General features: G+C 41.6%; 1 protein-coding gene and 1 long non-coding RNA gene across 3 annotated transcripts in view; one reads left to right on the top strand and one right to left on the bottom strand.

Moving 5' to 3' along the window:
• The window catches only part of LOC119022785 (teashirt homolog 2), a 108520-nt gene that overhangs the window by 52985 nt on the left and 43563 nt on the right, over positions 1-11972 (top strand). The window contains exons 4-5 of one of the 2 annotated variants that reach the window (XM_037104092.1): positions 8193-8362; positions 11542-11675. In XM_037104092.1, coding sequence (XP_036959987.1) covers positions 11636-11675 — 40 coding nt within the window. In that variant the 5' untranslated portion in view covers positions 8193-8362; positions 11542-11635. The remainder of the gene's footprint in view (positions 1-8192; positions 8363-11541; positions 11676-11972) is intronic. The other variant, XM_037104093.1, reaches the window with a different exon arrangement.
• LOC119022787 lies at positions 122-10732 on the bottom strand. Its single transcript, XR_005076069.1, has 3 exons — positions 10479-10732; positions 9447-9579; positions 122-183 (listed from the first exon to the last, which is right to left on the bottom strand). It is a non-coding gene; the product is annotated as an uncharacterized LOC119022787 (long non-coding RNA).

The following is an 11972-nucleotide window of genomic DNA, read 5'->3' as shown; positions in this document are numbered from 1 at the left end:
GCAGGCTATAAATATCCCTGGAAATATAATAATGCAGAAATAATTGCGTGCTGTATTAAATAGGCTTCTGAAAAACTGTCTCTATGGTAATGATATGTGCTTTTCTGGAGCTCTCACCTGTCTAAGTTCCCTTTAAAGTTGAATTGGCTGCAGCACAAAGGCGCGGCGGTACGTCCCTGGTGACTGTAAAACATGCAAGACAAAACATATGACACAGGGGATGATCCTGACCCGAGAATGACATGTGCTAAAGTACATTATAGTCATTGCCAGGATAAAGGTCACATTGACTCCTGTTATAAATTGGACAGGACAGCTCCAGCATACATGGAGTGTCAAGTGTGAGGAGGTCTGAAAGAAAATCCCTCGGATGTTTCAGGACACACACGCGCGCACACACACACACACACGCAGGCGGACGGATAAAAGTGTCTACGTCTCGCTCTCACTTGTGATTAGCACACTTAATCATCACATTAAAGGAGAAGTCCGCACTAAGTTCATCATATAATGGAGATGCGGTGAGTGAGATGTAGGCTGAGGTGGCTCTCTCTCTCTCTCTCTCTCTCTCTCTCTTCTGCTTTAAACCTGGCGAGTGGTCATCAAAAATAACGCAGAGCAGGTAGCGCAGCGTGCAAGTTCAAGTTCAGGGTTTATTATTGCTCCTGTTTATCCGGCTAATGAGTGAATTCACAGTTTCAGCTCTTCTGGCGGCGGAAACAAATATATATTTACATGTTCGTCGGAGGCATAATAGTCCTTTGACTAAGAATACTCTGGAACGGCAGTGAGCACAAGAGCAGACTTTTGCTCTGAGATACAAAGGGAAGCGACTTGAAAGGAAATAAGCAAATGAATGCAATGCCTCATTAGGCGGGCTTTATTTGACCGTAGCCAATTAGAGAGCATCTGTAATTTAAAACAGTCAACCTAAAAAAAGACTCAACGAAGAACACATTTCCCTCATGGGACCGAATCCATTGCCTTGTTTTCATTCAAATTATTATTATTATTTTTTTTTTTACCAGTGACATTTTCTATTTGAACAGACATAAATAATACACAGAGGACGCACGCAAGTTCAGAAATATGCAGATAATCAGCCTACTGTAGGAGTTTGTAAGTCGAGATGAAAGAGCGAAGTCTCAGGGATATCATGGAGGTCAAGGTTGTTGAGCTGATGTGTTTGGCCTTGCTCTCGGCAGGCTCTGCTGACTTGTTTTGCCGTTGCTCGGTGATCAATATCCCTCCCTCCCTCTTAATCAACGACCCGCTGAGGTATTTTCGGGTTGTTACCTTAATGACACAAAGGTGCTCTTTGAAAAACAGAGCCGCAGTCAGGGCGAAGACTGACAGCTGTTTAGCCATGAATCACACCTGAGTGCAGATTAACGTGGCACTCCTCACAAACAGAGACAGCACTGAAATATTGATGGGGAGGAGGAAGATTCGGAGGCATGTGTGAGTGATCCGCATCAAAAAGATGTGACCGAAAACAAGATCCCGACTGCTTACTTTGCAGGGGGAGCCTCGTGAAAAATAGTAACACCTGTATTGCTTATACTGGTTGTTAAGCATTGGAATAAAATTTTGTGCAATATGCATAACCAAATGCTGGAATAATGAGCCATCTGTATGTGTGGTCCCTTCCTTGGAGATGCCAAGAACGGCACCATCTGTGATGCAGCTACCAGCTGTTTTCCTTCTTATTACATGTTTATTAAAAGCCGAAGTTGTCCTCTTCAAGAAGAGTAAAAGAGAGCACGGGTGGCAATGTTGGTTATCTGATTGCCTCCATCTCCATTAGAAACAGACTTGAGCTCCGTTCCTGGTCCTATAAAAATACGCTAACTGTTTCAACATAACAGAGGGGCTGCTAATTAAATACTCCTTCTTTTTCATCAGCGAGGTTGCAGGAAATTAAGAGAACAAACACGAGATTGACTGGCAGCAAAGCAACAGACATGAAAGAGGATGAATGAATCCTAATCCACAAGGACTGGAAATAAATAAATAAGTGACGTCACTCACCCCACCTTCACTTAGCCCTTTGGGTTTGTGTTTCAAAATCCCTCAGCGGGGTTTACGCATCTTTTCTATTTGCATTGTTTTCAATTTTCAAAACCTATTAGCAAGATATCGATCGACCACAATTGAGCATTTATGCACAGCAGGCAACCTACATCCCTCAAGTCAGAATCAGATCACATCTCCCGTAATTGAGGGTGGCAGAACTGCAGACCACCCTCTGCAACTGTCAACAAATTTCGGGAGCTCAAACTAAGATGCGTCAGGGATGCATCCTGCGCCGAGTGATGGACACTGAGACGGAGAACTGGAAATGTCCATCAGCATCCTCTGCCATGTGCTGAACAAGACAGGTCAGGTCTGAATAGACACTGACAAACCCAGGGTGGACACACTGTCGACGCAGACTAAAGCAATACCAAGGGACAAGTGACAGGCTGCTCTGATGCCTTACTTAACTGCAGCACACGCACGGCAGGGAGGCAAAAATAGTGCGTGGCGGATCGGTCACCCCGCGCACGCTCGTCCATATGGACAGACAGGCCTCACATCCTTCAAAAGGAGATTAAAGCAACTTCAGAGGCAGCGCGGCGCCTTACACGAGGAAGTCGAAATGCTGAACTGTATGTTAATATGTGTGATGAGAATTGCGAGTGGAGAATGTGTTTTCTAAAAGAGCAAATTGATATTTCTGACAGAGCATCCATTTCTGAGGTTAGTGTGTTCACTCTGCTCAATGCTCAATAAAACAAACAAAATGCCATCTATTCCTGTATAAACAATTACCTGCCATAGATTGTAACCTTATTGGATCGAGTGAAATGTTTGAAATAAATCATTAAAGGCGCTGACAGGGCATTTATCTTCACTCTTGCTTTAATGCTCTGTGCACAACACAGTGGATGAAGTCAGTCAAGGGTGTGTGAGGCTTTTCTTTTTCTTTTTTTTTTTGACTAAGCCAGGCCCCAGTGTGCCTCAGTGTGTGTGCTTGTAAGAGCACCGTTGCGTGTGTCAATCCTCCTGTGGAGCCATGTTCTCAAAGCTCTTCATTTTGAAATCAAGCATGAATAATTAAGCCATTTCACAAGGCTGCTTTAACGATATATTACATGGGAGGAAATAGGTCAAGCAGCGACGTTGGAGCGATTGTTTGCCTGGGTGTTATTGGGTTAAAGAAACAATACACCTCTCACGTTATGCCCCATATACTGTCGTGACTCTGGTGAATGACTGACAGCTGCAGCTTCAGACCCATTTCCTGCAGATATGAGTTCAGGTTACATCTGGGTCATCGTGCCGTTCCACCTGAGATAATATGACGACTTTAACCTCACCGCTGGGGATGATATTCACGAAGGCACATGAAAGGTTTTGACAAGGACAAACACATTATTATTGCTTCACAATTAAAGTGTTATTGTGTTTTGCTGTAATATCTAAACCATCAGAAATGCCAAAGATTATCATATTTCTCATGTTTTATTACTGGTCAGCCAGTAACTTTGTGAATATACAAGTATACAGTACATGTAGACGGCATCTGAGATATTTTAACTGTTACTTTTCCCACCTCGCCTGAAATAGAGCACGTCTGCCAACGTAAATTATTACGTTTACCATCCCCACTTGCCAATTATCTTGGGGGGGAAACCCTGGACAACGTTGTCAAAGTGTCAACGCGGAACTGTGTTTAAGTTATGTTGCATAATTAAGTTGACTTAAACATAAATAACATTACAGTCTTGCAGTGATGCGACTGAATTTTATTCCAACACTTTGCAGCCAAGGCAAGTCATTTTTGTGTCAAACCGCAACCATTTGACAAAGTCCAGAAATTACACACATGTCACGATGAGTGAAATGTTTGTCAGCTCGCTTTATTTTGAAACTCTAACGCCTTCACATGCAAAACCGGCGCTAGAGAGGTGAGGCTAGGTAGAGCTCAAGGCCACGGATCAGAGTTGTGAGTGTTGCAGTGGTCAAACTTCGTGCACATATACTATACATGCCAACTGTACCCTTTATTTTTTTTAGCACCTACATTTTGTCCACAAAAAGCTGATGGCTGCACTGAATCAAAAAGTCACCGACATAATGGGATATTGGAAGCGGAAGGTATTAACGCCTGTCAAGAAGAGAGCGACAAGTACCCGGTATAGTCAAGCAGCAGCATTAGGTACAAGCAAGTGCAACAATATCACAATGGTGTCTGTGTCTCTATAGTACACTATAAAATTGTGAAAAGGAGTAAGTTCTGAGTGATGTGGAAAAAAAAGGCTCCAATGATCTCTGTCATCTGTTACATTCAGCCCTGAGGACAAACACGCCGAGTCCCACAAAGCTCCTTTAACGGCGCTTTCAACAACAACAACAACAACAAGCGTGTTCAGCCTCACCTACTTTCAACTAAACTGTGTTCTCCTTACACAGGATGGGACCACACGCCATTGTGTGTCTAACCATGAATACCCTTTTTCTTCTTTTGTGTTGTTGAATGAATTGCTACATGGCAAACATGTCTGTAGAAAAAAACAAAACAAAACGTGCATCTTATCTTCTTCTTCTCCTTCTCCTTCTTTTTTTTTTTTTTTTTTTGCTGTTTCTGGCAAACTTCTCTTCAAAAAAAATATACCGAGGCATGATTTCAAGATGTGTTAAATGATGTTTGTATGATCACAGATTTAAAACCGTCCCGTTTCATGTGATATTTTTATTCCCCCGTCCTCCAAACACGTTCATTTTAAGCTCTCGTCGTTATGTTGCTGCACCATAGTCCTGTTCTGGGAACATTTTTTATTTTTAACCGCTTGTCAATCACGCAACTGAATACTTTAATTTTTTCAGACATCCGCTGAATTAGTAATAGCTCTTTGTATTTTAGCTTTGGTAAGTTCTCACAAGCATCACATGAATTACATCTAGAAAAATCAAGCAGCTGCTTTTGACTGTATGCATATGTTGTTGTTCCGCTTTGAAAAGTATGAGACCAGACTTCAATCACAGGCCGTCTATTGTACATGAAATTTCATCTTTGGATTAAAGACAGGTTTGGATTTCCTAGACCGCCTTCCTTTTATCACCACTAGAGCATTATAATTAGACTCCTTTTGTCGAAGGACAGTGTAACTAAACCGCTCAACCACATCATTTGAATGAGGTCAGTGTTATGATATTAGAAACAGTCTCAAGTTGAGTCCAGATTTTGTTCGAACGGATAATTGACCAGTTTGCATTCTCAAAAACCATTTTTGTGTAAACATAATTTGTGAACGTAAGACGTTTAGTCTTACGTTCACAGAGAGCTTGTGAATCTTACAAATTGTGTTTGGTTTGAATTTGCTGCTGGATGTCGCTGTTGTCTCAGATGTTGCCTGGTCAGGGAAAAATATAAATGCTTTGGAAAGATTTGCCACTAAACAATAATGTTTGTATGTTGGAGCCATGTGTTATTTGCACACTATTTGGATGATAAATCTTTTGGAGAGGTCGTGTTTACCAAACTAAAAAGGACTAAACATGAGCGACCAGGCCCTGCAGTTGATTTTTTTTTTTTTTTAGGATTGCAAAATTTCTTACAAAGAAACACTGAAGGGGGGGAAAAAAAACACACTTCACTTTCACCAGGATTTTCTAGAAGACAGTTTTAAATACTTGAACTGTGTGAGCTCAGATCCAACCAATTAGATACGTTTGAAATGTTAGAGAGAAGGAGAAGACAGACATAAATGTCAGAGATGAGAAAAATGAAATAAAACAGCTTAATTGCAGTATTGTCTCCCTTCTTCACTGCGCTGGCTGAAACCAGAGGGAGTTCACTCTTTCCGAAGGCCATTAGTTTCATAAGGAAACAAATCTGTAAGGCAGAAATCTGAAGGAACCTGAAAGGAATCTGCTGTCGTCTGTTTCTGAGCGCATATTTGTCATCAAAAATAAGTTTCTTTCTTCCATTAATGAAGAATTGATACTTTAAACATTCCCTTTCATTTACCTTTACCTTCAGCTCTGCTTTAACACGTGTTGAAACAAGTTGATACAAACTGCACGTTGCATACACCACACAGCTTCTATGAACTGCACTAATTGTTTGTTTGGCCGTTTGCCGGCAGCGCAACAAGCTTTAAATACAACACATAGGCCAACATGTTACCACCTTATAAAGATGTTCTGACTGTGGCGTTAGCGAACAGTTAAAACAGTTATATATCCAGCAGAAACATTAGACTTTATCTTGAGTCGTGTTATTGGCTGTCTGACTGAAGAAAGTTCAATATTCACGCTCTTTTGAGCTCTGATTTGGTCTCCACCATCGCATAAAGGAAACATTGGGCTCTTTAGCTGCTACACTGCGACACTGTGTTCAGCAGATAGTAACCATTTGGCGCAGGGCAGGAAGTGTAAGGTTGGTTTTTAAAGCTTTTGTGTGAAATCAACGGGCGTGAACCCAGACAGAAAAGATAAAACAGCAGATGATTGGAGCAGCTGTAATGTCACTGTCTAAATAGAATTATATTTTCTGTTGCTAGCCAGTTCTGCTGGACAGTCAAGTGCACATGTATTCAAGAATTCAGATTTGAAATACCCAAAAAGGTTTTATTCCTTTTCTGCTGCCTGATTATCTTAGATTCACCGTAGATTTAAAAAACTGACCATTTTGGCATTAAGGTCCATTTAACAAGTGTTAGTTAATAGGTAAATATGACTGTTAAGCGCTAATAATTGAATAATTTACATGTTCTATTATCAAATTATAGGACAGTTATTGGCACTTATATTAAACTTAGACTGGCTAAGAATGTTAAGCTTATGAGTAGCCTTGTTTCTAATAGCATAAACAAACATATTTATGATGAACAAATGACCTATTATGTTGCTGTTAAACCTTTTTTTATTGCTTTATTAATATTAATCCATACTTAATAATGAATTTATCAGCAGTTAACTATGCAGTAACTGGGTCTAAAGGCTTTCAGCCTCCAGTAATGCTTTTAATAGTAATAAACAATTATGAATTAAAATAAACTCATGAGGTTTTTATTAATGTAGCACTTAAGCACTCTATGAACTGCTAACATGTTCCATATTAGTCCTTACACATGTAATAATATAACAATAAACATGTTTATGATGCTATGATAATATGTAAATCATCCTATTACTGTTAAAAAGCATCTTATGAGGACATTTAATGGCCTTTTTTACTTATTAACTCTTATTGATTAAAAGGGCCTTGTGAATCTCAAAACCAAGAGTGAGAAGAGAGGGTGTCACTGGTGAGCATGAGTAATGTAAATAAGTTGTCATACTGGTTTTCAAAGGTTATTTGGTGATCTGCTTTAAGACTTTGTAATATTACTTGATCTTACGGGACAAAAATACAATAAATCATGTTAAATGTTACTAAGCCCGCAGGCTTATATCAGCAGCCGTGATTCATTTAGTCCCAGGCGCCAACATTACACAATCTGAAACTCCTGTTAACCGTCTGGTGTATCTGCCCTGTACTTTTATCCCCCTGCCTGTATGTGACACATAGCGTTGGAGGTTGACCTGAATCTCCACTCCATAAACAGTGTCTCTCCACCTCTGGACGGTCCAGAAAAAGGGGCTGTGAAGATGATTCAAACACTCTCAAAGCCCAAAGCTGACGAGAGGTCACAAACTCCGGCTGCCGTCAAAAGACACTTTGTTGTTGATAAATAAAAGGCTGATTTAGTCGACACTCCAGAAGTGCCATGGGTGAGTTCCAAAGAATGTGGGCAGATTTTCTGTTTCCGAGCTGACTGGAAATCGAGCCTACATGGGTGTTAAAGCTCAAACAAACATTCCACGAATGTACAAACTGTGCTTCCCGTTCTTTGTCAGAGAAGCAGCTCCAGTTCTTGATGAAATCTGAGATAAAAGAAATGCTTATCTGACTTCACGTTGCAGGAAACGTCTTGCTTGCGTACCCGGGGGAGTTCATTCTTCTTCTACTTTTTTTTTTTTTTTAATGAAATATACGATTTCAGTTCCACTTCAGGTTTATGAGAACAGGTCAGAGTTCACAGACATGAATTAAGTTTTGTTGTTTACCTTCTTCTGAGCTGCATATTTACTGCAAAGACAGCCACAGGTGTCTCTAAAAAAGCACTAACAAGACATATGTTTGTCGCATTTTGTTACAGTGGAGGATCACGCTTAAAAGAAATCTGTCGAAGTTGTATCCTGGAAAATCCTCAGGCATCCAGGTATGAGAGCTGCAGCCATGTGAAGAAGGAAAAGCTCATCAAGACTTAAGGGATGACAAATTTCACCATCTGCATGTGGATCCGCCGCTGACACTGATGCATGGACGGTGAGTGAAAAAAAAAAAAAAGTTTCGAAACCCGATCAGAAAGTTTTTCCAGAAGCAGTTCGGTGTGGGAAAGTAAGTGTGGCGATGCAGGTGACGCAGGGATACAGTAGGAGGAGGGAGGGGGGGGGTGGTGGTGGTGGCGGCAGCGGAGCGAGGCCATTCTTAGAGAGATAAGGTGAGGTGGTGGTGGGCGCTGGTGTAGCGCCTGTCACCGCACACGCATGCTTTGTGTACACACGGGGTGTTAGGAGCTGTCAGACAGGTATGGCTCAGGCTTGATCTGAGCCGTGATTGATCGCGCAGGTTCAGGTGGAGTTCACGGGAGGTCTCTGGTATCATTGGCAAAATGAGTGACAGACACAAAATAGGGTGATGGAATATTATCAGGAAGCCATTTGTAATCCGGGGCGAGCCTGGATCTCTAAGGGGTGTTGTCTCTCTGAAATGAAGTCATCCATCACTTCAACTTCATATTTGATTAGGTCATGAGCGGCTTTTAAAGAGAAAGGGAGGCCTTTTTCGCACAGGATAATGACAAAAGTTAGAGGTTGGAGTGTAAAAGATATTCAATTAAAAGGCAAATTACAGGGTTCTGATTCTACAGAAGTGTGAAAAATTACAAAAAGTTATAAGAATCTCAACCTTTGAAAGTGTTTTACTGCACCAGAATTCCAGCTCTGACAGTTTGAACAGTCCTTTTCTGCACACGCAACTGTAGTGTAGTAAAAAGTACTTCACGCTGAAACGTGGTAATACCTGCGGGTACAGAGTTAAAGAGGATCTGTGGTCCTTAGTTTGTGTTAGCAGACATGTTTGCTACTGATGAAGGGAGAAGTTTAACGCGCTTCCACCGCTTTAAAAGACGAATGTTTCACCACCGAATCCTACAATACAAAGACTCACCGTGCACGTACAATAAAATATAAATATATTTGTATATACTCCAGAATACTCAGGACTGTATTCTTGAAGATTTCCCTGACAGGAACATTAGCTAACGTTGCTCTCTGTTAGCATAGCAGAGCGAGTCGGTGAGACGAGGCACTCGAGAACGTGCGTAAAGTCGCGTCCTCTGAACACTCACCGAAAATCTGACACGAGTCCTTCAAAAAGAAAATCCACAGTCCAGCAGCGTTAAACTGATCATCCGCAGGCTCGTATATTCAACCGAGAGACGATACAAAGGGGAGTTCTCATCGGTCATGCCAAGTCACAGCCTGAAATAATGAGATGATTAGTGAATAAACAGACAAAATAATCTGCAAATATTACGATAATTGATCAATTATAATGTTTTTTCAGGATATTTTAAAAACTGTCCCTTGGTTTCTGTAATAATTTGGCGCCTGTCTTTGTTTTTTCAATAGTAAATTCATCTATTTTATGTTTTTGGACTCTTGGTGAGGAAAAACAAGCAACATTGACAGCGCAGAACTCAAAATTTGCACCACATGCGTCACTTTGCACCTGGTCAACATGCTAAATCCCCTAATCTACAGATTACTGAATGTGTTTTTACTCTCTGTTTTGAAAAATGCACTTAAGGAAACATCTTTGCTATCTTCTGCAGATAATTGATTTTATTTTATTCTCACTGCTTGTGTCTTACATTCTACTTAATGCAGCTCAGGAGAGATGCTTGTTAAATCATGAATCATCATGCGAAGCTTAAGAAAAGTGCCATCTTCATCATTTTCCCAGAGAAAACTGCAAGTAACAGGTTGAATAGTTGATGTTCTCAGTTGTATTGATGCCTAATCAGAGGAGGGAGTACGCTAATCAGCAATCAGATCAGAGATAGTCGCATGTAAAGCCACAGTAGTGACTTGATGCGATGATATGAAGGACATAAATATCTTCCTGAGGTGTCAGGTGGCCTCAAACTGTCTTTTATTACGATCATTTATTCAAATCCAAGTGTTTAAAATGCGGTAAACAAGCCTTTGTGATTGAAACAGAACTGAAAAGTTACACAAATGTAATCAGATTACACCCCCGACATGATGCCTGGAGCCAGCTTTAAGTCAAATGTGACAAAACTAACTTTGTTAAGCATGTGTGTTTCCTATCAGGCCTCGTCAGTGTGAAACGCACCGACATGTGGATGATTGTGTACCTTTTGTTCTGCGTGTCCTGCAATGAGACACTCCTGGAAGCAGCTCAGCGTCAAGATCGATGATGAGATACGATCTGTTTTCTGTTGTTTAGTTTGTTTTTTTAAAAAATATATTTATAAAAACCAACGTGTTCACAGAGGCACTTTGAATGAAAACCCACGAAAAAGCGCATTATTCAGTCACACCGGAGCGGTTAAACTCGGTGCTCCGGTGTTCATTCATATACCTTCGCTGGGAAATCTCGCTAAAACTTTGTGTTTCATTTGAGCAGAGTAGAGCAAAGCGGAAGCTGTAGGGGGGAAAAAAGGATCTGAAAAGCGAGAAGAAGGAGAAAGAAAAAAGGCTGCATGAAAAAGACGCCGAGCAGAGAGAGGAGTGATCGGAGGCGGCAGCAGCCCGGCAGCACACAGCCCGAGCTCCCCTCTCTCTCTCTCTTTTCCCTGGCCTCTGTTCCTTTAATAAACTCATGGTTATCTAGTGTAACAAATGTCTCGCTGCCATCATCAAGTCCAGGCGAGGAGGGAGGAGTTTTTAATGTTCAGTTTGTTCTATGGATCGATGTCTGCTGGCATCGCCTCTCCCCCTCGGCTGCACCGTGCGTAATATACTGTACCATTACCAAACGGGCTTTTTTACGCGCATTCCCCTCCCGCATATTATCCAGCGAGGGGAAGGAAAGAAAAAAGAAGAAGAAGAAGAGGAAGAAGAGGAAGCTGCCGGCGGGACTGACTGACTGACACGCGTCGATCAACATATGTGGCACTGATGGACGAAAACGGATGGTGAAAGGAGACGATTCGCCCCCCGTAGGAGGAGGAAGAAGAAGAAGAAGAAGAAGAAGGTGAAAGAAGAAGAGGAAGAAGAAGAAGCAGCAGCCCGATTCTAACATCTGTTTCCTCTCCTGAAAACGATTCCTAACTGGATTTTTTTTTTTTGTAATATAGTGAGAGAGACTGAACTACACTCCGAGAGCCAAAATAAAGACTCGCACACACTCTCTCCCTCTCTCTCTCTCTCTCTCTCTTTCTCTCCCTCTGTCTCTCTGTGCATGGACTATCGTAGACCGCATTCAGATTTCACCTGGGCGCTGTAGTGATCCGCGACTCGTCCCCCCCCCTCCTCCACCTCCAGAAATAAAAAAAGAAAAAAGAAAGAAATGCCACGGAGGAAACAGCAGGCGCCCAAACGGGCTGCGGGTAAGCATTTCTCTTTCTATTTTCAAGGAAACCTGTTTAATAAGAGTGTGATGTGTGTGTGTGTGTATTTGTGGTGTTATGGTGGTGCGGGTTGCTCGGCTTGTAACACAGGGTTCACCCCCCTCCTCAAACTTTTATCATGTGGGACCCCCGAATAGACACCAGAACCCCCTCCCCGCGTTTTGGAGAGATTTCGTCCTGAGGAGCCTCATCTGGTGCATTTTGTAGTTGTTTCAGGATTTTTATTTGGCTACAGAGTTACATAACTGTGCGAGTACTGTGGTGAAGAATACAGTT

The sequence above is a fragment of the Acanthopagrus latus genome, chromosome 7 (genome assembly GCF_904848185.1).
Source record: "Acanthopagrus latus isolate v.2019 chromosome 7, fAcaLat1.1, whole genome shotgun sequence".
Taxonomy (NCBI): Eukaryota; Metazoa; Chordata; class Actinopteri; order Spariformes; family Sparidae; genus Acanthopagrus; species Acanthopagrus latus.
This window is presented reverse-complemented; position numbering and strand designations above follow the sequence as displayed.